This window comes from Lepidochelys olivacea (genome assembly GCF_965140295.1).
Source record: "Lepidochelys olivacea isolate rLepOli2 genome assembly, chromosome: 1".
Taxonomy (NCBI): Eukaryota; Metazoa; Chordata; order Testudines; family Cheloniidae; genus Lepidochelys; species Lepidochelys olivacea.
The window spans coordinates 18,530,038-18,558,005 of NC_140411.1; the positions used below are offsets into that span (position 1 = coordinate 18,530,038).

General features: G+C 44.5%; 1 protein-coding gene across 1 annotated transcript in view; it reads right to left on the reverse strand.

The window, feature by feature from the left end:
• Positions 1–1,083: 1,083 nt before the first annotated feature.
• Positions 1,084–27,968, reverse strand: part of TENM4 (teneurin transmembrane protein 4) — a 2,254,482-nt gene continuing 2,227,597 nt past the window's right edge. Inside the window, exons 35-38 of the mRNA XM_084644861.1 lie at positions 25,854–26,150; positions 22,707–24,321; positions 16,303–16,445; positions 1,084–8,033 (exon numbers count right to left, since the gene is read on the reverse strand). Coding sequence (XP_084500987.1) covers positions 7,275–8,033; positions 16,303–16,445; positions 22,707–24,321; positions 25,854–26,150 — 2,814 coding nt within the window. The 3' untranslated portion in view covers positions 1,084–7,274. The remainder of the gene's footprint in view (positions 8,034–16,302; positions 16,446–22,706; positions 24,322–25,853; positions 26,151–27,968) is intronic.

The following is a 27,968-nucleotide window of genomic DNA, read 5'->3' on the forward strand; positions in this document are numbered from 1 at the left end:
GCGGCCCCCCCTCCAGCCAATACACCCTCTCCCTTCCCCCCAGAGCCCTGCCATGGGGCCCCCCCCAGCCCAGGTACCCACACTCCCTCCCACCCCCGAGCCTATCCGCAGGGCCCCCCTAGCCCAGATACCCGCATTCCCTCCCCCATGGCCCTCAGGAGGTAGGGATTATTACACCCTTTCCACACAAGAAGGCAGAGACATGTTAAGTGCCTTGGTGGCAAAGGCAGGAGTGGAACTGAGAACTTATCTACACAAGAAAGCTGCAGTGGTTTGACACAAACTGATTTAGTTCAAACATTGCAAAAGTCTGTGTGGATGCTTCTATTTCTGTTGAAAACAGGCGTATTTCAGGTCATCTTAAATCAAGTAGGCACAAGTTTTATGCCTGAAATATTCCACTTTTATACTGAATCAAGCAGAATTTACAAAAACTATTTTAAGTAAACTGCCTCAACTGTCTCTTACATGCAAGGCCTGAATGCACTATGATTCCCAGGCCCTGATCTTGTAGACGGGTGTTTATGAATTCACTGTTAGAGAGTGAGCGTATATTCCTCTTTGCTTCACAAACTAGACACTAAAAATCCATTTAGACAAGGAGCAGTGTCTTTGGGGAGAGAGTTTTAGAACTGAGCTCATCTTACGTACTCTATTCTTCTGAATTACCCTGCTCATTAGCCAAGTGACTCTGGGTTATAATATCTAGAGTTAACCTTTACATGATGGCAAAAATAAAAACCCTTTAAACACAAAATATTCTTTTATTTGTCACCGAAGGCTACACACGGTCACTTCTGTTTGTTTTTCTAGAAGGTATCTACATTTGCACTTATGTACAGCCTTGTCGTATTTACACAGTCAAGAATACAGTGTTAGAAACACAAAGTGTTGAGAAAAAAAAATTCTCAAAAATTAGTTCCAGACTTCAGGAAAATGATCACACCTGGTAATGACAAGAGGCTCCAGGGTTGGCAGTACAGCTGAGCTTTGCTACAAAGTCCTCCTTCTAGACTGTAGCTGCATTCAGAAGGCCTCATGCAAAATAAGCAGATTTATTTGTTTTAACAGAAAAGTGTGATGCTTTGATTTGTTACTTCAGTCACATCACTGAAACTGTCCTGCAGTTTGACCTATTCTTTGCCAGAACAGTTTTAGTTGGTGTTCACTTGGAGTTTTCAGGGCTCCTCTGCCCAAATACCATTCCCCTCCTGGATGGGGGTTAACAGTTAAGCCATGTAACATTTTATTATAAGCACAACTTTTTAAAATTGCTATAAACAGGAGAGAGACAATAATTTTGCTGTCTCCCCCCACCTTTTTTTTTTTTTTTTTTTTTCACATTTCAGACTGTTTTCAGTTCAAATAACACAGCTTGATATATCACTATAGGAAATAAGATCACAGCCATCAGGACATGATATAGCCTTCCTTAAACAAGGTACATTTAGTGGGAGGGGCATTCTGAAACAGGATATAAATTTTGAAACTGATCACTTTGTACAATGCAAACAGTGTGTCTTTTAAAATATCACTCTCCAATCCTGGAGGATTTTAGTTAAATGTACCCTACAGTTAAAGTCCATTGGCTAAATTTTGTTTAAAATCAGTAAAACCTTGTTTGTAACTTGGGGAAATAATATAGTTAAATACTTACTATGAGCTATAATAGAAAAGAAATGGTGAAAATCTTTCAGTCCGAATAAGGACAGTATTAACACTAACAAAAACGAACAAGCCAGTGGCTAACACACTGGGTTCCTGTGAGGCTTGCTATGATATGCTATGCAGGGATGGTGGATTGTGTGTTTCAAGATAACAAGGGCCAAAGTTTATTTCACCAAAGGGCCTGTTACAGTGTGCACCGTTATGAACATAATTGTTATGTGTCTTACCCAGGTTCAACAGTGCTAAGATACAGCCCTTCACTGCCAAACACAAAGATAAACCAAATACCCGTCAACAAGCCAAGCAATCTTTAGCTCCATTATTAACATTGTGTGTTTATGCCCCCTCGGTGTTTAAAGAGCAGCCGCATTGCTGAGATCTGTGGCCCTGGTTTCATTTACTCTGCGATTGAATCAAAACAGACGGCCATGCTATAAATATGATGGGGGCCCTCGCTGTAAATCAGAAAATCAAATTCTAAAATTTCCTGTTAGGAGTCTTGTCTTTGCATAATGGATTGCACTGTCATTTATCATGGTGACACTTACAAGTCACAGCTGAAAAGGTGCTTTATTAGATTTCTTTTTTTTTTAACCAATTTTGATTTATTCTTGTTGCAGCGTCAGTTTACCAGCCTGAGCAGAATCTTACCGTTCCCTCAGCTCAATAAAGCGACCACAGATACAGGGCAGAATTCTCTCACTGTTCCTAACCTACAGCCAAATGATGCCTTGAGGACAGCTCTCAGTCATCGGTCTTTTAAACGCAAATCAAGCATGAGGTCGCTTAACAGCCTCCATCTATTCTGTTCTTGCCTGGTATTTTTTAGATTTGTTGGCCCATTTTTGCCATGGCTCTGATCAATAGCAGTAATGACAAAGATTCCATGCGCTGTATGAGTCCCTCCGGTCACTGGTGCTTCATGATATATTCCAAGCTCTGGATAGACAATTTCTGTCCAAAAAAGCTTGGAGGAAACAAACACTGCAGTACATCTTGCAGTGCTAAATGAGTCTAGCGCGGGCTGCAATTGCTACACAAATGCAATGCCTTCTGAATAATGAAAGTCAGAGAAAGGAGTGAGCCAAATCTGCAGAGGACAAAAATCTGCACTGATTCCTCTCTGTAGTGGCAGGAAAAGGGAAAAAGATGCAGCTATCCATCCTGCAATGTGAATTTCCCATGGGCACAGCTGGAAGCTCCATTGTTGGATCATTTAAAACAAGGTTGAAGAGTGCAGTAGAATTGTCTGCTGCAGAGACCGAATCAAGTCTGGTCCAGATGATACAGGTGCCAGGTCCAATTTTGCTTAAAAATACACACATTTCAGCACATGTGGCTTGATCCTCAAGTCGACATGTAGGCAAAAACGTCCACTAATCCAATGGGAGTTTTGTCTGAGTGCAGACTAAGACCTGTGGGCGCTTGTCCTTGATACCGCTGGCCTAGACTGTGAATTGATTAGTCTAGTATACCCTCCAAATCCTAGATTTAAAGGGCAGCAGTCGCTCTTCAAACACAATTCATTGTAACTTGAATTTGCTGAGTCGCACTCGTTACATTTTGAGGGAAATGTGCCAGGGGCTGGAATTCTTTTGGGGCAGGACGTGTGCTTGTTCAGAGTCAGAAACTAAACCCGGCTGTTCCATGCTAGCCTTGGTCCTGGCAGTGATTCCTACACAATTACCATTAAAATGAATATTTAGGGTAACGCCTCAGGGTAGGCTGTAGGGATCGAGCTTAGGACTTCTGCACCGGAAAAGCACAAACCTCTACTGCCTGAGATCAAACTCTTTTAGCAAAAAGTCAGTAGCAGACCCATAAACCTCTGTGTGGTTCAGCCCCAAGAGGGGGACAGAGCCACTCACTGTAATTGTGGGATATAAATGGAATGTCAGGCTACAGATGCCATACGGAAAAGATCTATTCACAGATTCCAAACTCATAAGGAACCATTGTGATCATCTAGTCTGACCTCCTGTATAACACAGGCCATAGACCTTCCCCAAAACAATTCCTGGAGCAGAGCTTTTACAAATACATAATGTAAAAATGATCAGCAATGGAAGAGTCCACCACGACCCTTGGTAAATTGTTCCAATGGTTAGTTACTCTCACCGTTAGAAATGTACCCCTTATTTCCAGTCTGAATTTGTCTACCTTCAACTTCCAGCCGTTCGACCGCCTTAGACCTTTCTCTGCTAGATTAAAGAACCTGTTATTAAATATTTGTTCTCTATGTAGATACTTATATACTGTAATCAATGATGTGTAGCTGCATGTGGTATGTTGTTCAGCAGGGCAACAGTTAACAAATGGTCATGCAGCCCTTGATTTTTTAACATTCCCCTTACCCTGGAGGTTGAACTCCACAGAAAAATACTGGGCTCTTGTAGACAAGACCCTTATGGCAGGACAAGGGGAATCTTATGGTGTCAGGATAGTAAATAGCCTTTCAAGTTTTCACCCCCAGTAAGATGAGTGGGAGACATCCCAAACTTCTCTTAAAACTATTGCTCTGCTACTAATAGTGCTGCAGACACAAGTAGTCAACTGTCTCCTTGATCGATTGGTTAGGTTTTGTCTTCGTTAGTGCTAGAGAAACATCATTCTGTTGAAGGAGCTACTTAATAGTCAGGAGAGAAGAGATTCAAAATAATGACTCCTCCATTTCCTGGGCTGTGCACAGGCTCCAACTACAGGACACTAATGGACTTTAATGGGAAGTCGAGCAGTTTTAGACCCATCACATTGCTTGAGAACAAAGAGTAAATCTAATTTGCACTGATTTTTGCCACGATGTGGATTTGGATTGCTCTCGGCTACAGGCAGATTTGTGAGACTCATGAAAAATGGGAGACCTACCCGGATTCATTACTTGTGTAATAACCTGAAGACTCTGGGTAAGGCTATAAAGGTACCATCTCAGTCCAGCAAGGTTTCCATTGGGAGTGTTTCATACTTGAATTTCCTTTCCTCTACTCCATGTAAATGTAGCCGATTTACCATCATAAAAATCCCCATTACATTTTTAACAAACCGATGAGAATGGATACATGAGGCTTCCCTCTCTTTTCTGCTACACTTTGACAGAGTAGCGTTAAAAGGAAGAGGTGGTGTACGGAACAGAGTATTGAGTGGCTTTATAACACACTAGGCTTGAAGATGGGCAGCTCGTTCATTTTCAGCCAGCATTTGCTCTGCTCTGTTTCAGAACCTCCCAGAAAGTGAAGCCACTCCGACAGAACTGGTGCTGATTTTCAAGACTTACCACTACTTGCTATTTACTCCTGCCAATGTATTTCTCCATAAAGGATGCTTGCCAGTTCAGTCCTGGCCAACGCTCTTCCTGCTCTGCAAGGTGAAGTTCAAAGAATAACACTGAGTTACTGTATCAAAAACACTCCCTTTCCTGAAAGCCAGGAGGAATTATGAAAGCAGCAGGATGGTAGGTAAGCATCAGAGATGTGTGAACCTCACATGGATCTGTGTTTGGGTTCAGTTAAGGTCAGAATCTAAAACTCTCAATGTGCCTCTCACTGGGTCTGTAACATTAGGTTAAAAATTTTAGGAATAACAGGCTCTCTTGGGGGATTTCCTTCACTTCCATCTGGCAAAAGCATGAGAACAGCCAGGAGGGGGCCATAAGGACAGAGACAGACAAGTTCTGGATCTACAGGGAAGCTGTGATAGAACTGTGGCCACCACAATTTTCTCTATCCATGGAGTTTGTGCCCACTGAGTCCTTTCCAGCCTTCTTGCTATCCGGTAACTGAGTAGACCCGGGGATACCGTCTTGGCACAAGGCAGTGATGCTGGTGGTGGGGTCTGCTGAGCTTGGTGGGTGCAGTGGAAGAGGGCGTGATTTTAGGGGACTATAGAACACCATGCTCCAAGGGCCGGCTGTGAAACCTCTCTTGTTGTGGTGTTTCGGCATGGCTCAATCTGTCTCTGGTTAGAACCTGGAAGCCAAAACTGAAGATGAAAAGATGTTAAAAATTTCAGACCATGTAAGAGGTTCTGAGCTGCTCTCTGACAGCCAGTGAAAGTTCAGGGGTGTGTGTGGGTGAACACTGACTCTGTCAGAGCCAGGTCATCCAGAGGTCTGGATGGCATCACACCTGCGTTTCTCTGAGTGCAGCAATGCCCCGTATCGGTAGAGAATTTTCTCAGGAAGAAGCTCAGCTCAGTCTCCTTGTTCACTTGAATCACCAGGACTCTTGCACATACCACAGCACGGGGATTATGTGAGTACAAATTACATTACCATGTCGAGCAACTTTGTCAGCAGTTTCTTGTAAACTATTTGGGCCTCTCTCTAGTGGGCATTTCTATTCAAACGCCTCCTTGTTCGCTGTTAACCCTCACTGGGCTACTCATATAATTTGAGCTTTTTGGTGTCCCAATGGGGCGAAAGGGGGAAGGAACAGTTAGAGGGTTGGTTCTAATATTTCCCCTCCTGCTGCTTATTAAACGTTTTAAATTCCCTGCTGCCAGAGTCCCAGAGAGGCATGTTTGCCACAGTCATAAATGATTTAGTTTGAATGAAAGCCAGTTTCCAGGCTAATAAAGACAGCCCCCAAAAGCAAGAATTCTGGAGTATGGATTTGCTGCACTCTTCAATGGTACGTCAGTGGGAGACTATCCTACTACTTACAGACTCAAATTAGCTTCCTAAAATGAAGTTGCTTTATTGGACACAGCCCAGCGGACTGCTGAACACACAACCTGGTGTACTGAAATACTATGTATTTAATGAGGTTGTGTTTACAACTTCGGTGCATTCAACCCACCTAGAGAACAGCTCTAGGCACGAGAGAGGATATTTTCCAATAGAGTGGGAGGATCTTTTTTGGCCTTTACTGGCTTTTTAAACTAAAAACAGGATTTGCGCATGGACCAAAAAAGAAAGAGAAAAAAAATCTACTATCATAATGAAAAAGACTGTTTTTTTTAATTCCAGTTCAGGAAGGAAGAGAATCATCTTGCAAGTTAATATATCCAGCTCCTTTTGCCTCTATAATCTACTTCTGTGCAGCAGGAGCCCAAGAAACACTTTCTGTCCCAAGTGAAAGCTGAAAACTCCTTGTAAGTTCTCTTTTGAGGCACACGATTCAGACAGTCACTTTGAGAGATTTGGAATCATTGTCATCTTCCGTTTCCAGCGTGCCCAGCGTTTCTGAGCTGTTATTCGGGTCGAAGGCTATCTGTCCCTGTCCCAAATAAGAAAGGATTAGGATGAAACAAGTTAGCACAGACACCCATTTCTCACTTCACACCAAGTAACCCATGGATGTACGTTTACAACTCCCCACTTTAAATTCCTCACAAAAGGGAAAAAAGGACAAAGAGACAGTAAATTTCACTGTGATCACACTACGGCAAAATATACCTTCTGTTCATTGCAAAAAACATGTGAAGGCCAAATTTAAAATAAAAAAAAAAGAATGTTGCATGAGTTACAGTGCAACCATATTCTTTCTCTCTTTATTTTCCTCCCCCAGCCAGGTTCAGTTTAGAAAAAGGATTGAGTACAACACAGTCAGGTAAGTGGCCACAAAAGAGTAGCTGTCTTTGGCAAGAAGTCACCGCATTGACCCTCTCTGTCACCTTCTGCCCATTTCGCTCTGTCTCATAAAATGGATGTTGTTGGCGCTGTCTGAGAGTTCTGGGTATTGCTCCACTGAGATCACAAAGTAGCCATCATAGCCCTGCACCCGGCCCGTGTTTAGCACTTGCTGCTTCTCCCCTTCTGTCCACGAGCGAATGCCCTCCTCCCCATCCTGCAGTCTCTGCTGCTCCCTGGCCCAGGCCTGGGCTATGGCGCGCTGCCTGGCCAGCTCCAGCACGCGGGCTTTCTCCTCGTCCAAGGTGGTCCCATAACGGGTGTTTAGACACAGTGCGCCATGCTGGAGCTGGATGTCTGTGTAACGTCTAGTCCTTCCACTGAGCACTGTGTTGATCTGGGACACTGTAACGTTCACGCCGTTCTCCAGGGTTCTCCGCCCGCCACTGAGGCCCAGTATGGACAAGTCGCTTTCTGACGGCCCTTGCTTAACGAAATAATGTGTGTCCACTCCCTCTATGGTGAAGTGCAAGTTCTCCAGGTAGTGGGCGTTGTTCAGAATAGCTGCGATCCGGCGTCCATCCTCGTTGGCCAGACTGATGATGTCAGTGGCCACACGCCCATCCTTCATGGCAAACTTGACCCCTTTGCCGAAGACAGATCCTCCCGAGGCAAAGTTCTTGTTCTCCTTGAGCTGCCGGCACCCGGCGATGCTGGAACTGTAGATCTGTTCAAAGCGCTCTAGGGTGACGAAGGCCTTCAGCTGTTTCTGCACTTCACACTGCACTCCCAAGATTGACTGGGAAGGGAGAGAAGGAGAGAGAGAGACGCAAATTAGAAAGAGATGCCGGGGGACTGAAAGGTATCCCTAGCACATTGGAGAGCAGAGAAATAACATGACATGATCCAGTGAGAAGAGCCAAATGGTTCTGCTTCCTCTAGCTACTGCTTAACGTTGGTCTGAAAAATAAAGTCTTTCTTTTTAATGAAACAACTGATTGAGATTCCTGTGCTTGCAGGCTATTCTCCCTAACTGCCATCATGCCAAGACACCGAACTGAATGTAACGTCATCCCTCTGACAGAGTGGAACACTGGGGTGGAGAGGGACCCAGCACGGAGGGGAGATTAGGGTTTAGTGGTGACAGTGAGAGACAGTTGCATTCTACCTCACTCCTTCTGTGACCTTGGGAAAATTAATTGCTCATGCGTCAGTTTTCCTCATCTGTAAATCAGAAATGATTCATAGCTGATTACCGGGAATTTTCTAGTGATTAATATTTGTAAAAAGCTTTGAGAAAAGGTGTTCAATAAGCTCAAAGTATTTAAATAGTAGCAGTTTCCTTCTGTTTTAACCTGCTTTTGATTCCACCCTGCATCATCCTCCAAGGCTGCACATCACAGTGTGATCCTCACTCTGGCCAAAACACTCTTTTCCAGAGCCCCTCAATGCCACTTGAAGCATTGGCCAAAATGGATCATTCAACAGTCAAGTGAGGTGCTAACGCTCCCCTCCCCTCACTGCCACAGTGCTCCCAGTCTTCCTGTGGGATCAGGTCCTCAGCTATTAAGACTCAATCTTGAAGCTCAATTTTTACAGAGGCAAAGCTCCCATTGACATCAATGGGAGCTCTGCCTGAGTAAGAACTGCATAGGGACCACAGCCTTTGATCACCTGTAGACAGTTTTAATGCAAAGTGACTTTTGCTGTTAGCATATAAAGGAGCAAATGCTCTGAATGATTTAGCAGCTTATCATTACCGAAAAACGTCTGTAGAAACATACTCATCCATTGACGGGAGTACCGTCTTCTTTCCTACTCCTGTCCAGGAACAATTATCTGCTCAAATTTCACAAAAGCAAGACGATGCCATAACAAAAGTCTCCTGTCTTGGCCAAGGGCTTAATTCACTAAGGTAACGACAGCCAGCATTAAAAATAGGTTACAGACGAAAGGGGGCCACCCTCACTTTTTTTTAAAGTGAATTTAATAGCTGTGAAAGGTGCTGGCTTAACAGCCTGGAAACTAACACTCCTGTTTTCCTTAATATGCCTTAGCCCTTTCCTGACGAGACCCTTTTTTAGGGGTGACAGAGGACAATTCAGACTCCATGGTTAGTCCAACTTTGGCGTCTTGGCTGAGTCAATGCTAATTTACATGGGGCTGTTATGAGCTCTATTTTGCTGTTACATATTCGATTTATAATATTCTAGCAATGAGAGGCTGAACTGCTACAGGACCGTCCAATGAAGGATCTCCAAGCTTTTTACAACAATGAATGCGGTTAGCCTCGTGATGCCCAAGAGGGTATATTAGCAGCCTCATTTCAGCTATGAAGAAAGCGAGGCACAGACGATTAAGTGACCTGCCAAATGTGTCACTAGAAGTTTGTGGGAGGCCCTGTGAGGCTAAATTCTGCACTGACCTATCGCCTGTGCGAGGCACCTGAAAGCAGTGGGGTTGTAGGCGAACTCCATTAGGACACAACGTGACCAATGATAAAGAGGCACAAAAACAACCCTTTCTCCAACATGACACTACAGATGTAAATGCTATAAACTCCCAGAGGTCCTGATTCTGAGTGGCATGGAACATCTGAATCTCCTAGTGACTGCTCTGTTATGAGGGTGTTGTGTTATAACAAGAAAAACCTCAGATTCTGGATTCTGCTCAGGAGGACTGACGAGAGACACATGCTGAGCCTGCTCCCATTGAAGTCAAAGGAGATTTTGCCACTGACATCAACTGCGACACAAGCAGGTCCAGTAATGAGCAAATCTGACATGGCTTGAATGGGCCATGGAAAAGTTGGCTGGATAAGCTTGTCCTATAGCTTTGGTCTGGAGAAAGAGATTCTGTGGGGAGGTTCTAGCTTGCCCTCCTTTTCTCAGGCTTGTCACAGAGCAATAAAAGCTACTCCTGTGTCCTGAGCTATTTCAGCTGCCATCCCTGTCATGATTAGGGAGGGAAGAGGGACAAGAATAGTAAATCCCACTATTGCTAAACCCCTTTTGGGACTCAGACCAAAAGCTTAAGCTCCCTTTGAATTCTGGGCAAAACTGCATGGAGTTTTATAGGGTGGGACCTGGTTTGCCTGTTCTTCAGTGTGTACCCCAGAATTTAAGGTGACGAAGGGCTTTCTAGACCAGCCTTCCCTATGCAGGGCTGGTCCAGTCCTCTTATATATAGTGCACGGTCTGGTCTGTTTCTCAACAGCCAGGTGATGGGCCTCCCTCGTGAGACTACAGCGCAGCCTACTGCATGTCACTGAGAGGAAGGGTGCTGGTCTTGATGTCCAGCCACAACATGACCTTTACAGATGCAGCCCCACATGAGATTCCCCTTCACTGGCCATGCCATTTAATTCTGGGCAAACCATGAAGGGTGCCATACTGACAAAGTGCTCGTGCCCTTCAGAATCAGGATGCCCTGGAGAATTTGCATAGCTGCATTTTTTCCCTTCTCCATTCCTCAGCTGCTCTGATTACCAGCTGGCATAGTACTGGGTCCCTTATTAATCAACTCCGAGGTTCTGCTGACACTACAAGACACAGCTGAAATGTAACTTTGCCCCATCCTGCCGTAGCAGAGCAGGGCATGTATTCTTTGACTCGGGGAATACTCAGGCAGATGGCTAAGTTAAGATACAGATAGACTAAATGTCCCAGTTTTTTGTCACCAACTCAGGCCGTTAAATACTAGATTTAAAATCTGTGTTTAACCTCCTTTGTGTTTCATGGCACCATATTAAAACATATGACTTTTCCTTGACTTAGTAATACACCGCATTTGTGCGGCTCACAACATGACAGAATACTTCACCGACTCATATGGCCAACATCATTCAAAAATAAAAAACAAAACCCAAAATACACCTGGACATAATATCTAGACTGAGGTTTAGTGGGAGTCCCCAGGATATAACAGCACTAGTGCTTAGCACCTGTCACCCAAAGATCACAGTGTTCCTTCCACAGCACCTCAAACATCTGGCTTGTTTTGTCTGTCTTGTCTATTTCTAGCAAGGACCGTCTCTTCCTTTAGCTTTAGAAAGCACCTCACTGCAGGAGTAATTTCAATCAACAATAAGGAGGTGCAGAGAAATGAAGGGACTTCCCCAAGGTCCCACAATGCGTCGGTGGCAGAGCCAGGAATACAAACCAGGTCTCCTGACTACCTATCCTGTGCCCTACCACTGGACGCTGCTTATAGCTATAATTATTCTAGCCAAGTAAATTGAGGGGTTGCTTCTGAGCAACACAGGGCACTTGTGCTGGCTCCCAGAGGGGCTTAGCTATGGTGCTGCTCTACATTCCCAACTTTCGCTATCCAGGGACACAAATCTGCAAACTAAAGTCTTCCACATGGTAGCGCAATGCATCATCACTCATAATTAAAAATGTCTCGGTTATCTTGAAACTGAGTCCTATAATATGGGAGGACTTTGAAAACTGCTTAATTTAGGATCTGATGACCTTGAGTGTATCCCTTTAATAACAGAGTGTATTCTTTTTTTTATTTAAATAATCTTCATATATATATATATATATATATATATATATATATAAACCTCAGCCTGTATGCTACCCTGTGAAAAGAAAAGGGGGAATGCAAACAGATTATGCAGAGTTCAAAGAGACAGCGTATCCCTGCCTTTGAAATACTCAAATCATTTCTGTTTCATCTGACAACCCATTTTAATGAACTAGCAAGGAAGAGAAACATAAAATTACCATCTGAGCTGAAGATGGCACAGAGCAGAGCTCTCTAAAAATGCTGTAGCTTTTGGCAACTGTAACCCAGAGGTACAGTATAAAAACAGCATTAAAGCAGAAGGGAGTTGTGGTGGGACTTATTGGTTATTTTATTTTAATATTTGTCACTATACACAACTGACATCTCTAATCTGGGTTTGTTTTTCCTTAAGATCTTTTTTAATCAGATGCCCTTAAGTGACATTTTACTTTATCTAGTAATGACCCATTGGAGAGAAGAGACTAACCTTCATTGTTTGTTTCCTGCTGTACAAGCTCAAGAGAATAGTACATTACAGTGATCTTGGAATAGCTGCTTGTATTTTGCCTGCAGTTCTTGAGGATTTAAAATACCACAGCTAGCTTCTATCATCTCTTGTTTTTAAATAGTGCTTTACCCTGTGATACCTAGAGCTTTCATTTCCCATCATAAATAGCCAAGATGTGAAAGAAATTTGCACCTGTTTCCTTGTTTCTACTTGTACCAATATACCATGGGTGTATATTTCCCTTACTAAAATATGGGCTTATTGTTGACTTGGTGAGTCTAGGCTATGACTAAGGAAACTTTATGGAGTGACAGTAGCATTGTAGACTCAGGCAGGTATATTATGGGAGCTCAAGAACTGGGGAGAGGCACTGAGACCTCAGTTTGAGTCCAGTACCCCAAGTAAAACATCTTTGCATTAGCTACACCAGAGACTTGCCTCCTCTATGCCCCCTGACAACACTGGAGAGGGGTGAAAGTGGCCACTGGGTAAGTAAAGGAGCTCAGTTAGAAGCCCACAAGAAAGAAATTGTGACCAAAAGAGAGCTTAGCTTGGCTTTATTACACAAAATGACCCAGTCACAGGGTAGCAACTGAGTTTGCTTTGTGCTATGACTGCAACTGTAGTGATCCACTGAAAGAGAGGAGTGTCAATAAAAAAGCTATACAATAAAGGGGCTTAATCTGTTTAGTTTATCTAAGAGAAGATATACAGGTGACTCTATCATGCTCTCCAAGTACCTACATGGGGTAGAGATTTCTGATAGTAGAGAATTCATTCATCTACCAGAGAAAGGTATGATGAGATCCAATGGTTGACAGGTGACACTAGAAAAATTAAGATTAGAGAGAAGGCACAAATTTTACCAATGAGGGTACTTAACCACAGGAACAACTTATCTAGGGACCTGGTGGATTCTCCATCACTGGCAATCTGTAAGTCAGGACTTCATGTTTTTCTGAAAGATATGCTATACGTCAAGCAAAAGTTACGGGCCCAATGCAGGCATTCTTGAGTGTAATTTGTTGGCCTACGCTATGCAAGAGATCAGAGGAGATGATCTATCATTTGTGTTTCATCTTACAACCCATTTTAATGACCTACCAAGGAAGAGAAACAGAAAATTACCATCTGAGTTGAAGATGGCAGAGAGTAGAGCTATGGTTCTTTATTATCTTAAAAATCTACTGATCTGATTTTTTGAAGGTGTTTGTTTTTATAATTTCAAAATGTTTCATTACAACTTTGACCTTTAATTTTTTTAACCTGGGTTTTTTTAGTATAAATTAATTAAAATAACCAAGAAAAAATAAACAATGAAAGAAATTACCTATAAGAGTTTCAAAACCTTTTTTTTCAATTCCCCCCCCCGCCCCCCGCAATTGGGAGAGTTGTCAAACTTGACCCTTCCCCATGAACAGGCTTGGTTTTGACACACTGGCATTTTCCAAGGAAAAACACGTTTTGTCAGAAAATTCCTGACCAGGTCTCTGTTTTAGTTGCCGAGCTTTCGGCACTAAGTTTGTGGCCTTTAAGCTTAAGTCATTAAATCCAATTAAAACAGACATAGTGAGTGGAATCTCCCATCGCCCGCGTGGGGGAGGGAAGCATTACAATCCCCACTTTGTAGATGAAAGAAACTGTTGCACGAAAGGTCAACTTATACACCTTCATGGTAGGCACAGAGGGCTCACTGGGGTGGAACTGGTGTGGCTTCAGTGTGGAGGAGAGACAGGGACAGGATGCAGTGAGTTTGTACAGGGACTGTGCACCTGCACTGCAAAGCCCAGCTTCATTTGGGTGCCCTCTGTGACCACATGGAGGAGGATGGAGCAATGGCAGGCCAGGACCGAGGATCTGTCACTATGTCAACCCCCTCATCCTCCCCCATCTCCTCTAGGCAGAAGTGTTAGGGGCACAGGGGCTGCAGTCGGCTCTGTGGGATCTGAGAGCACTGCAGCACCACCCTACAGAGATTCCTAGCATTCAACCTGGGCACTGGAGAGAGGATTTCGCCCCACGTGACACCGCACAGAACCCAGAGCTCCTAAATTCCAGCCCTGTGCATGAACTACAAGGCCGTTGCCGTTTTTAACCCCCGACAGAGAAAAATAAGGTGGTTCTTGTTGGGAAAAAAAGGGTTGGCTCCATTTTAAAACTGATGGGATGAGCAGAATTCACTCCTAATCAATCAGATTTGCAAGGCAGGAAGAGTAAAGCCTTGTGAGGGTGTGGAGGATCCTCCCCTTCGGAAGTTACTTTAGAATACACAACAGCCTATTTCATTCCACAGCCAAAACAATTCAGATCAGCCTCTGCCTCCTTCAGTGTGCAGACGAAAACCAATAGCTGAGCTGGGCTACCCTTCCCCTGCAGCCAACGGTGCAGACAACAAGCCGCAGGTATCAGAGCCCCAGAGCTCATGAGACTGAGAGCAGTATAGTTAATGAAATGATGACTGATTCCAGCCCTCCCTCCCCCGCAAACAGAGCTGTACGACCGCCTGCAATTACTCGGTAATTCAACAAGACGAAAGGGGAAAAGAAGCAAAATTGGATTCAGGTGCTGCAGCTCTGCAATATGCCAGAGGTCACGACGCATCCCCTGCTGGCCAATAACGCTGAACTTGTTCAACAAACCATTTAGTGGCAGCCTCACAGGCAGAAAGCGCAGCACAAGAGAGTACTGGATTTTAAATGTCACTCTGGAGCTGCAGGGGGATAACTAAGCTAAGCTGAACGTAGCGCAAGGTTTATGGCATGCTGGGTATTTCCAAGCTGGGGGATGCTCAAACTCAGCATTAGGTCTCCAACCTCCCATTCCTGCAAGGCAAATACAGCCCAACATTATGTGAAGTGTTACCTGCCTGGTTCTTCTCCTCAACCTTCTCAGATAAGGGAACTGATTCTGATCTGTTAGACCATTACAGTGATGTGAATCAGAAATCACTGCAGTGGCAGCGTGGACTAACTCCGAATTTACATTGATGTAACTCAGGGAAGTATCTGGCCCACTGAGATCTGGGATCCAAGCAGGGCTGGCTCTAAGTTTTTTGCCACCCCAAAAATAAGGGTGGCCTGCTTGCTTTGCTGGTGCCTAGAGCCAGTCCTGGATACAAAGAGTTAGAGAAAGGGAAGATCTGTTACCCAATCTAGTTGATACCATTGGAGCTAATGCAGAGTTGTCTGCAACAGTGTATTTTCACATGCCTTGCCCAGACTAGTTTTAAATGAGCCCAGCAATGGGACTCCACCACACACCTTGGAAGGCCATTGCACAGTTTAACCAGTCTAACTTGCAGGAAGTTTGTCCTATGCACTGGAGAGTGCGGTCTCTGAGTTTATGCTGGGAAGAGAGCAGTACGCAAGACGCTTGGGTTTTAAGTGACTTTTGTTTTCAAGGTGCTAATCTACATTGTACATGCAGTATTGGTCGCCAAAAATGAACTACAAACATCCTGATTTAGGCCTGAATTAGCGTACAGTGATTTGGTACAAAATCAAGCCAAGTAAAATTTAAGCTGTCAGTAACAGCTTTCTTATGGAGAAAGCTTTTACACTGTGGGGTAGTCTCCTAAGGGAAGTAATGGGAGTTTGTTTGCTTTTAAAACCAAACTGGACAAAGCACTAGAAAATATATTCTAGAAAACAATTCTGTCTTGGGGCATGGGTGGATGATCCAACAGGTGTTTTCTATCAGCTCTGATTCCTTGGTTTAGGGAGCTAGCAAGTGATCTGTGGTAACATCACATGTTTAAAGAAAGAAAAACAGTGCAGACCAGTTTTGTTCAGCAGTCACCAGCAAGTATCACAGAAAGGACCCACGGGTGATAAAAAACTTCAGATGGGATTACTTAGACACATTTCATTACTGAAGTGGGAAGGGACAGCAGCTACTCGGAAGCTGACTTTCACTCCGGTGACCTTGAGCATCTGCAATAGCAGATTGATTGTAATTTCTAAAGTGAATACTGCACCTGGATCCCGTGGTGACATGTGCCAGGCCAATGCCTAAAATAGACAGACTACGTGGTCACATGGCTCACCTTGCTATTGTCCCACTCTTGGGTTTTCATCTGCGTGTGGATAAGCTCATATGATGGCTCCATTGCATCCATATCTGGCTTGGGATATCCCGGGATAACATTGTGTAGTTGGAAACCAAAGGTAAGCAGCCAGCTGTTGACATCTGGGATGTGAGAGAAGCATAAGTAGGATTACCTTTTATTGTTCTTTGTACTGCAGTTGAGCCTAAAAGTCCCCGCCACTGACCAGGACCCCATTGTGCGAGGCACTGTACAAACCTGGGACAAGATGACAGCCCTGGCCCCAAAGAGCTTACTACATTTCATGTATATGAGTAACCCCAGCAGAAATGATTCTTTAAAGTATCACATTCCAAAATTATGGAGGACGAAGGAAATAACCACAAAAAACAAACAGCATCCAGTCCAAGTCCTCCACTTTTTCACACAGCTGAAATATACATTTTGTTAAAACTGTCAAAGGCCAAAGCAATCTTTCTGTCTCCAGAACTTCTCAGAGTTTGTAAGGCACCACGCACAAGAATGGTGCAATGCAGAGCAAAAAGCACAGGAACAAAAATATAATACCAAAGGTCGAGCTGTTCAAACCTGCCTAAGGATTTAGATTCTTGAGGCAGCTTTGCAAATTCTCAGCTTTAATATTGGTCACCCGGAAGCATCCCAAGTGGTTTACAGGCTACGGGATAAATTGAGGTGCTCATGAGCCAGCACATACAGGTAGGGAGTAGCAGGGCAGTCGTACTGGACACTTGGGGCAGGAGCTGAGTGGGGGCTTTTGATATACCTCTTAAAGGTGTATCCACTGCTTGTGTAGGTAAAAACCACACTTTTAATTTAGCATAGGTAGATTCCTATAGTTACATTTTTTTTTCAGTATTGTTTAAAAACAGCCTCCACATGATCATTCCATTTACAAACATTGGGCCTGCCACAGTCAAACTGACCTGCCCTTACATCGTGAGCAGATCCATGTATATATGATGGTCAGACTCAGTGGAGTACCGTTCAGGAAGCTCTTTTATTCTGTACTATGATAGAGGGGGAATGTTGGAACCAGAAGGGAAGTGATAGCAAGCCCATTGCTTGGGAAGCTGAAAATTATACCGGAGAACACGCTACTATATGAGCCACAGGGAACATTCCTGCTTGGGCAGAAAGAGGCACTCAATACCCTGCTAAGTCTTTTCAGTCTCTAACATCTTTGATTCCAAGGCTAACGGGAAAGACAGCCAAGTGAGGAGCTAGCTGGAGAAAATAATAACTCACTTGGCTAGCTCCTGGATCTGCCTGGGAGCAGCATATAAAAGACTTCCCTATTTATCTACTTTACAGCGTATGATGATTCTAAGCTCGCTTATCTCCATTGACTCCAGAAGGAAGGAAGGAAAAACAGACACTACTATAATTGTGTCATTTACCCAGCCTCTGAATACCATCCTTTGCTGGGAAAAGCTGAGGGGATGAGGGTCAAAGTTTAATTAACTATCAGCTCCCAAGGGGTTTAGGACTTCCATATTGTAATTAGCATCGTGTTGGTGATTCATTTGTTTCAAGCTCCAGTGTATCAACAAGACGTTTTCTTTTCATTTCATCAACTTGAGCTGACACTAGTGGATGAGGGGATCTGTTCAAAAAACATGGCTTTTTCCCCACATGAGTTTAAACACGTGTTTCTGAAGACCGTTGGAAAAGCATTCGGGCTGCAAATGAGAAATAGCGTGCTTCCAGATGATTGGGGAATCAGAAGCCAAACAAAGTCAGTATCTACTGCTTGTTTTCTTGCAATCCAAAATTTTGAGTTTGGGGCTTGGGTCCAGAGAGCCCTTGCATCAATCTGTGTGCAAAGAGGGGGATTTCTGTAATAAAAACACTTTTTTTCTCTCTCCACACAGATTGTTTTAGAAGTGTCTTTGGAGGGAAGGGGAGGTGTGTGCTTGCGGTGGTGTGGGGGGGAAATAAAGCTTTGTTTATTTTTTTATTTGGTGATGAGGCATCCCCGTTTCCAAATCCTCCTAATATGAAATTAACAGCTTTGATATGCATATTTTGGACCAGATGGCCAGGAGAACAAAGTAAATCTATATAGGGCAGAAGTTATTCACCAAACATGTTCAAAACAATGTCAAAAGAGGCACAGAGGGGGCTGCTGAACAGCAGGAAAATATGTAATGTCTGAAAAGATTCGATCCAGTCTTTGTCGGTTGCATCTCCCAAATCTGACTTTGTAAACAGGTGTTGCTCCTTTTTTTTTGGGGGGGGGGGGGGAGAGGGTGGATTGGAAGGAGCAGGAAAAATGAAGTAGGTGGAAGGAGAGGTTAAGAGAATGGGGGGAAATATTAATTTGCCAGTGGCAATGACACTTTTTTTCCTTTTTGAAAGAAAAGTACATTTCGAATCACAGCTTGTTTCAGCTACAGTAGCCCTGCCAACACATTTCACAGGACATTCGTTCGAGGGCCCTGAAAGAGACTGCTTAATGCAGACACGTGTAATGAAAATGTCAGTTCAATCCATCAGGCTTCCCAATGTTGGCAGCAAAGCTCTGCATCACGAAGTATACGATTGCTAAAATATTCATGCTGAACAATGGGCCTCTCAGAACGTAAATGCCTGCTCTGCCCACTCTCCCTACCCCACGCTCCCCATTCCTAGACACATGCTTGGGAATCATTGACTGGGAAACTGAGGTTGGCCTACTCTGAAAATGTACATGGGCAAAGTTACGTCTCTTCCGGGATGTGAGAAATCCATATCCCTGAGAGACGCAGCACGCTGCCCGAACCCGCGGTATAGACAGCAGCTACTGCCTTCCAGGCAGGTGAATTAACTGCAGTGACAGGGAGAACCCCTCCCATCACTGCAGTGAGTGTCTACACTGAAGTACTGTAGCATTTTAAGTGTAGACACAGCCTGAGGCTTGTATCGCTGGTCTGTGTGAGTGCACCTGCCTGGCCTAAGTGAGCCAGACCATGCCAGGGGGTGAGGAAGGATGCTGCCCACACCCCTCAACAGTGTATTGGCAGGTGTGTGCGCCATGGCCAAGGAATCCCCACCGCTTGAGACGTGCAGCGTAGAAACCTGGGAACGTCCGTGAGAGCTCGGGACGTGGACGGATGTGCAGGGTTGGACCCCTAATAGTCAGAATCCTTTTGGCACTGTCAGACGTCGCTGTGGACACGAACAAGGCTCTGACATCGCTGTCCATCGTGCCGTTTGCGGAGCGGCTCCCTGGCTGTGTTTCTAGGACTTAACGTTTTTATGAGGATAGGTCATTGGGCTGTCCCCACTCTGGAGGGGCAGCAGGCTGCTTTTTTTGGTCAGCTCCCTGCCTAGGGTTGCCACCTTCCTAACCGCACAAAACCGAACACCCCTGCCCTGCCCCACCTGTTCTCCGAGGCCCTGTCCCCGCTCGCTCCATCTCCCCTCCCTCCATTGCTCACTGTCCTCCGCCCTCACTCACTTTCACCGGGCAGGGGCAGGGGGTTGGGGTGTGAGAGGTGAGGGCTCCAGCTGAGGGCGTGGGCTCTGGGCTGGGGGTGTGGGCGCTGGGTGGAGCCAGAAATGAAGGGTTCAGGGTGCAGGAGAGGGCTTCAGGCTGGGGCAAGGAGTTAGGGTGTGTGTGTGTGTGGTGGGGAGAGGACTCCAGCTGGGGGTGCAGGCTCTGGGGTGGGGCCGGGGATGAGGGGCTTGGGATGAAGGAGGGGGCTCCGGGCTGGGTCAGTGGGTTGAGGTGCAGAGGGGGTGAGGGCTCTGGCTGGGGGTGTGGGCTCTGGGGTGGGGCCGGGGATGAGGAGTTTGGGATGTAGGAGGGGCCTGGGGTAGGGGGTTGGTGTGTTGGGAGCAGGGATGGGCTCCGGGAGGGAGCTTAGATGCGGGAGGGGACTCTGAGCAGGTGGTTGGGGTGTGGGAGGAGGTTCGGGGTGCTGTGTCCTGGCAGCACTTTCCACGGCTCACAGGAAGTGGCCGCCAGGTCTCTGCAGCCCCTAGACATGTGGGCAGCCAGGGAGGTTCTGCGCACTGCCCTTGCCCACAGGTGCCAGCCCCTCAGCTCCCATTGGTCATAGTTCCCAGCCAATGGGAGCTGCAGAGCTGATCTTTGAGGCGGGGGCAACATGCAGAGCCTCCCTGGTCGCCCATGCGTCAAGGGGCTGCAGGGACCTGGCGACCGCTTTCAGGATCCACGTGGACATAGGGCAGGCAGGGAGCCCTTTGTGACCGGGCATTCTGGTGGAAAACCAGTCACCTGGCAACCCTATCCCTACCCTTTGACCTGTCCGGCATTGTTAAAACTCCCACTGGCATAGCTCTTAGGATCACTGGAACACACAAACCTTCCCATTACCTCAAGATCCAGTTCCTCAGGAAAGGCCATTAACACAGGACGTTTTATTTTCAAAGAGCTTTGCAGGCCTTGTCTACATACAAAAGTTCTACTTCTTTAACTATTGTAATATAAAGGAATACAACCCATCTGGTGTGAGCACACTTGTACTGGTATAGAAGTGCTTATACCAGTATATCCAGTCCTGTTTGGGGAGGGGAATAAACTATACCAGTATAAAGCATCTTTATACCAGTATAATTGTGTCCACACTAGGGCTTGTACTGGTATAACTGTATTAGTAAGAAATCACACCCATAGCCAACATAGTTATACTGGTATAAAAAATGGGTTTTGATCACTTGTACAAAAACTTTAACTAATCATCTTCACTCAAGCAAACGGACACTGGGCTCATGCCCAGAACTGACAATAGTCACCTATACACCAGTAACAGGTTTAAGGTCTTGTATGGATGAAAATTGGAAGCTTCATGCCCATGGACACACCTTTGCTGCTCTAAAAGGTACTGAAATATGAGAGCTTAAAATCTTGGCATTAACAGTGATGCCAACTCTCATGATTTTTCATGAGTCTTGTAATATGTGGTGGTGTTCTTAAAGCCCCAACTCCTAGAGTGAGGTGATTGCCTGAAAATCTCAGCTTTCATTTAAAAACAACAAACCTAAGCTTCTAGCCCTCATGGTTGTGGGAAAAAGCTTGAAGACATGTATCCTAAAGGCTCTGAAAAAGAATCCAGAATTTTCTATTTTTAAAATCTCATTATTTTAAATCAACTGATGATTTTAGGGGGTTGGACTCCTCTGATTTGGAATGCTGGGGTAGCCAATAATGTTACTGTATATAGAAAAGCGGATTTAGGACTTTTTAGAGGTTTTTAAAATTAATTATAATTTGCCTCTCCCTAAGAGTTTTATACAGTTGACTCATGGTAACTGAGTCACCCTTTTCTTATAGACACGAGGATACAGAAAAGAGTCTGGATACAATATTTTAAAACCCTCTAAAACAGCTTTCCTGTCAAATATGTGGCACATGCAGAATACACAACAGTGGGGTTATTAAAAAGATTTTGTCTGTGCGAGTTTGGAATGGCCTACACAAACACAACACAATATATGTTAGAGAAGAAAGTTCATTAATTCCATCTGATGAAATCATATGATCATTTGGTCTGAGTGACTCAGGTCTCCTAGAATCTTTTCTGCTGAAATAAATTCACTTTGGGGAGCCATTCTTCTCACTTTTAAACACCTGCTTAGTGGATCTGTTCTGCTTATTGACATAAAGAAAGTCCTGAACCTTTCCATATTTAAGTATTAAATTTAAGACACACAGTATTTGTTGCTGCTGGCTTTTAACAGGCAATTGTTCACACTGTGGGGTGGATTAACTTTGAACTGTATTACTATTTTATGGGGCTCTACAATGCCTTGCTATGATAAAAGGTTTAGGTTGCTGTTGTCATTTTGCTGAAACAAGCCTATCTGCAGGCAAGTCTCTACAGCAAAACTGTGTAAACAAAGTTATACATATACAAATGAGAGGGGTTATCGAGAAGTTAATCAGCAACTAAGCTGGCGTTGTTTGAGGAAATGAACAATCGGAAACAAAATAAAGGGAAAAATAAAAAGAGCGGGAAGGAAGAAAAAAAGAAAACCTGTTCGGTAGATGTGCAGTTCTTGGCTTAAATTTTTCATGAGTACTGTGTATGCAGCCAGTGATCTAGCTGTGGAAGGGTTAAAGGTGACCTGCAAAGGAAAAATATATTGGGCTTGTGCCCTCTTTTGTTTATTGATACGCAAAGAAGAACTGAAAAGTTTGGTCTGGGTTTCTGTTTTTTTAAATTCTGTTTGTTGTTTTATATTAGAAATTCAGGCCAGTTTCTAGTATGGAAGACTCTGTTGTGTTTCTTTTCCTTTTTAAAGAGAAATTCAGTCCCTGTCTAGGCTGGAAGACCCTACGATGCCTGGTTCGTTGAATGTAAAGAAACCTATCCACCACCTGAGCAAAAACCAGCCTGTGTATACACTAATTAAGAAGAAACCAAGAGAAGTCTTACCTGTCATGTAACATTTGATATCCTGAGCGTTGCTAATAGGGTTGTTGTTTTTGAACATATAAAGGTTGAAAGGCATTATGTTGTTGCTGCTCAGATGTTTCCACATATCGTGGTCTGGGCTTGTCCACCGCCCAGCTAACACATCATAGTCTCGCCGCCCCATGTGGATGAGTTTAGTGAGGGGGTCGTACAGACCTCCATGGTATCCAATGATGACCTGGAAATTGGGATTGGTGTCCATGTAGATCTCCCCGTATGCTGTGTACAGTATCTGCTTGATCATTAAGCCCGTTCCGCTGAAGACTGCCAGAGGGGTCCCGATGTTATCACAGGCTATGTAGAACTCATCTCCGCTGCTAAGCTCCATGGCAAAGAGGTGGCCTTGGAGATCATAGTAAAGGGAGGTGATCTCGGAACTTGAATGGTTGTACAAATGGGTGACCTTAGTGGGGTTGGTCAGGTCTGCATAGAAGAACTGTAAATGGTGGCCATGGGCAGTTTTGCTAGAAACTCTTCTTCCGAGACCATCATAGCGATATTTTACGCTCCATTCACTCGCTTTATTGTATGCTTTAATGAGCAGGCCTGCTGAGTTGTACTCAAAAATGTCATTTCCCCTTTGTCTGAGGAAGCCATCTTCATCCATTTTGTACTGCACATCCCCCAGTCTCGTAATCCTGTCCCTGAGGTCATACCTTAGGGGGGTAAGACGGGCACTGTTCCCAGGACTCAACAAATGGAGGTTTCCATTGAGGTCATAACTGTAACGCCAGAGTGGTTTGTCATTGATAGACACTGTCTGCAGCTGGCCATCAGCATCGTACTCATAAGAGTACCTTGACGTGTTTGCATATGGTCCGACCTTCAACTCCTTCTTCACCACTCTCCCCATGTTGTCGTACTGCACAGTCATCCAGTACATGAGTGACCTGAATATTTCATACTGGACCTCCTTCATCCTGCCATAGGCATCGAAGTGCTTAGTGTGAGTCATGACGGCAGTGGTGATAATTTGATTGATGTCATAGTAGATGACCCCAAATTTACCAAATTGCTCCGTTTTGCCTGACACATCATCGTATCTGTAGAGATCGATGGGTAACGGTGTCTCGTTGATCACTGCTTGCATGCTGGTCACCCTGAAGCTGTTATCATAATTGTAGTCGAAGCGTGCATTCACCATGCCTTCCTCAGTGAAGCGGAAAATCTGGCGGTCGATGAGTGGGCCTATCTGCCTGTATCTGATAGTACAGGTGAACCCTTCATTCTGCAGGTTTATTGTCTTCAACATACCAGCAGTTTCATCGTAGGTGAAGCCAATCTTAGTGGTGTCATAGAGCATTTCAGCTAGCTTGGACAGCTTGCCATACTTGTAGATGACACGCCTCCCTGTTCCCAGGTAGAAGGTGTGAAGGAGCTGCCCTTCCTCAGTGAAATCCTGAATGACTGAGGCGTTGCCCTCTGGAGGCCGGTAGATGTTCCTGTAGTATCCAATGGACCGGATGGTTTCTAAGGTCTGCCGGGCGACATTGGGCATGGTGACTGATGACAATCGATCATTCTTATCAAACTCAAAGATGTATTGTCTCTGGCTGTGGAGAAGCAGCACCATGGACTAGAATTGGAGGGGAAAATGAATGAATTATTTTCTTAATTTTAAGTCATGATCATTCTCAATTTTTCAGAGCGTAAAATATTTCAGGACATGGGAAGTCTAGCCTCCACCTCATAGTGCATATGTGGCCAGCATAATTTAAGTGACCTGCAGACCTCACAGAGGAACTAATATGTGGCCAATCACCATCTGGCCACTTTACTTGGTTGATCCTCTCCTTTCCCCTTCCCTCTGTCTCTGTTTTATAGTGTTCAGCATCAGCTCTTCATGATGGGATTTCTACCTTATTTTGTGTCTGTACAATACCTAGCACCCAGGGGTGGTGATAGAATCTACTTTCTTTCATGTCTGTACAGCACTTAAGACACTGGCGGTGGGCACCAGAACAAATAATTATTATAACAATAAGCTTAAGTAGCGAGAGGTACACACACAGCGAGAGACTCACTTCAGTGTGATCAGATGTGGTCAGAAGAGAATCAGGAAGGGTAATAGGCACTGGTGTAAGGTTTGCACTGAAGGCAGAGAACCAGGGACCCCTGGTTAGGATTGATATAAAAATACCCCCAGCCAACTCTCCCAAGTTCACGTCCCCATTTGCCACCATGGGGCAAACAGCTTGACAAAACCAAACAGGCAACCCTGTCCGTCTGCCGACAAAAGAAACTCATCTGCTACTAGCCACTTACCGCAAATTTCAGTTCTCTAACTCACTTGCATGTAATGCACATACCGGGATACAGTTTGATGCTTTATCCTCATTTATTATTTATATAATTGTAGAGCCTAAATGTAGGACCTCACTGTCCTAGGTGCTGTACAAACATATAGGCAGACACAATTCCTGCCCCAAAGAGCTCACAGATGGATTAAAAGGAGGATGGATAATGTTATGGTTAAATCTCCTACTGATCCTGCAGCAAAGAGAAGGCATTTCTCACCCACCAAAGAGCATTCCATAACCAGCTAGATGGATTGGTCTCTCTCCTTCCCCACCTGCCCCTGCCACACATACTTCTTACGTGGCTTTGCAGAAGGCGGGATGCTAGACTTTATGGACTGTTGGTTCTACATTGTATGGAACATCCAAAATAAGTCTCTACTGTACTCTTATCTTTATTAGCACTAATGGTATCCGTAATTTGACTAGAATATAATTTGTTTTTACTGGAGACATTATATTACATCCAGCTCAGCAAAGGACTGTTGTATCTAAATAATCAAAGCTTTGCAGGGTTAAAACACATGCAGATGGGGATGGGGTTGGATGGAGAATATTGTCCTTTGGGCGATGATCAGTGCTAACTTTAGCTGTCATCTGGGCTTAGTTTCTACAGTTATATGCATCTTAAAATAGGTAGATTACATAGATGTCTGTGTATTAGACTCTAAGGGTCAGATCCCCATTGGTGTAAATCAGTGTCACACCACTGAAGTCAAAGGAGTGAAGTCAATTTACGCCACCTAAGAATCTAGCCCTAAGTCAGCAAACACAGTGAGTAGCCGTCAGTAAGTGACAAGAGAACACATACCTTCTCCAAGTAAGTGTAGCTCCATGATTTTCCGTCAGCAAAAATCCTGGATATAATTCTGCCAGCCTGATCGTATTCCATCCTTTCTGACATAGTTCCCCTCTGGATCCCTGCAATGTGTCCCCCTGGGGAATAGGTCACGTTAACTCCATTCAACCTGCTGCTAGGAGACCAGAGGCTAGGTCTGCCTGCTTGGTCATACAGGATCCGTAGAGTGAACTTGCGATGGTCATCATAGATTTTTTCTGTTCTTGTCACACGATCAAAGTCGAGGGACAGCAGGTTTCTGTTATGAACCTAGAGGGCAGAGGAAGAAAAAGAATTAGAAAGGCACAAATGGGTTTATTTGGCAAATTATAGCCCCTCCCCACCAAACACTCCTTTGGATCAGTCCCAGAACTACACAGACCTATGTATGAATTGTCTTAGGGCGAGATTTTCAAAAATATTCACTGTTGGCCCAACTCTGCTTCCACTCAAGTCAACTGGAGTTGTAACCTGTGACGTCAGAGGGTGCACAGTTAGCACAGTGTTGAGTCCATTGGAAAGTCCTGCCATAGAGCATAGAGTGTTGGCTGTACCGCAAAACCATCACACATCCTCTGCTCACAGATGACGTAAGTCTGCATGAAGATATGCTGATAAAACTTTGCTGGGGAAGCTTGCAAGGTGCTTGCCTGCACTGTGCTGGGGTCATCCAAGTCCCTCACTTCCATGGATGTCAGAGTTCATACATTTAAAAAAGGACATGGTATTGAGTCATTGTGGTTGTAAATGCTGCGAGGAACAGTATGGATTATTCATCAGGTACAACTCATCCCTTGAGAGTCAGTCCTGAATCAGCTGGTGGTACAGGCTTTCCTATGAAATGTAATATGGAGGCCCTGACCATCTGTAGTCATTAAAGACCTCATGACCCTATTGCCAAGAAGAGTTGGGGTTGTTAACCCCAATGTCCTGGCCAATCCCACCATAGGTAATTACATTCCTGTTGCCTCAATTCCCTTTGCACTTTCAGTTGAAGGCCAGATCATATATATTTCAAAAGTAAAAGGAGAAATGTATTTTTGTTCAGAGACTGGTTTCAGAGTAACAGCCGTGTTAGTCTGTATTCGCAAAAAGAAAAGGAGGACTTGTGGCACCTTAGAGACTAACCAATTTATTTGAGCATAAGCTATCCAATGAAGTGAGCTGTAGCTCACGAAAGCTTATGCTCAAATAAATTGGTTAGTCTCTAAGGTGCCACAAGTCCTCCTTTTCTTTGTTCAGAGACTGTATCCCAAAGAACTACAGATAATAACGGATTATACACTACTGTTTAGCTATGTGTGTCTAAGAATTTATAAAGCCACATTACCATTGTATCTAAGCATTGTGCAAAACCGAAAAACACACACATTGAGAGCTGGCTGGTAGGGACAGTTATTCCATCCTACTCTGGATAAAATCAGGACTCCTAAATTGAATGAGATGTGGTGAAAGCCCTGACCTAGGTTTGATCTTGGACTGTTACTTTTCAGTACACTTCTGAATTCCCTGTGGTTCTGTTTTTCGGAGGGACTACAGAGATAAATAACTAACAGTAGAGGGAAGAGAAATTATTTTGTCTAGGTAAAAGGAGACAAGATATAGTTTGTCCTTAGTCAAAATTTGAAATGCAGAAGTGAGAACTACAGGAAGGCTGTTCCAAACAGTGAGAGATCGCACGAGCAGGGACAATACTGCATGGCATTAAGCAGAGAAGGCCAGTGCCAGAGAGGACAGAGGAGAAAGAGACCAGAACCATGAAGCAGGCTGGAGATAGTCTATGCATGGTTCTTAGAAGCAGAAGGGCACTTTTAAAGTGGATTGTGAAATGGGCAGCCTACAGAAGAGTTGACTGAAGAAGGAAATGATGTGATGGTGCTTTTGTGTGAGAAGGTGGGGGGTGATGTTCTGCACTTGATGGAGTGTGGAGAGCTGGGACTCTGGGAGGGTAAAGGAGAAAGAATTTCATTAGCTGAGGTGAGAGAAAGTAAAAGACATGGATGGGCAAAGATGGAGCTGAGGCAGGGATGTGCGTGTGCAGGCAGAAGATGAAGATTTACAGACAAAGAAGATACAGGAGGAAGAGGA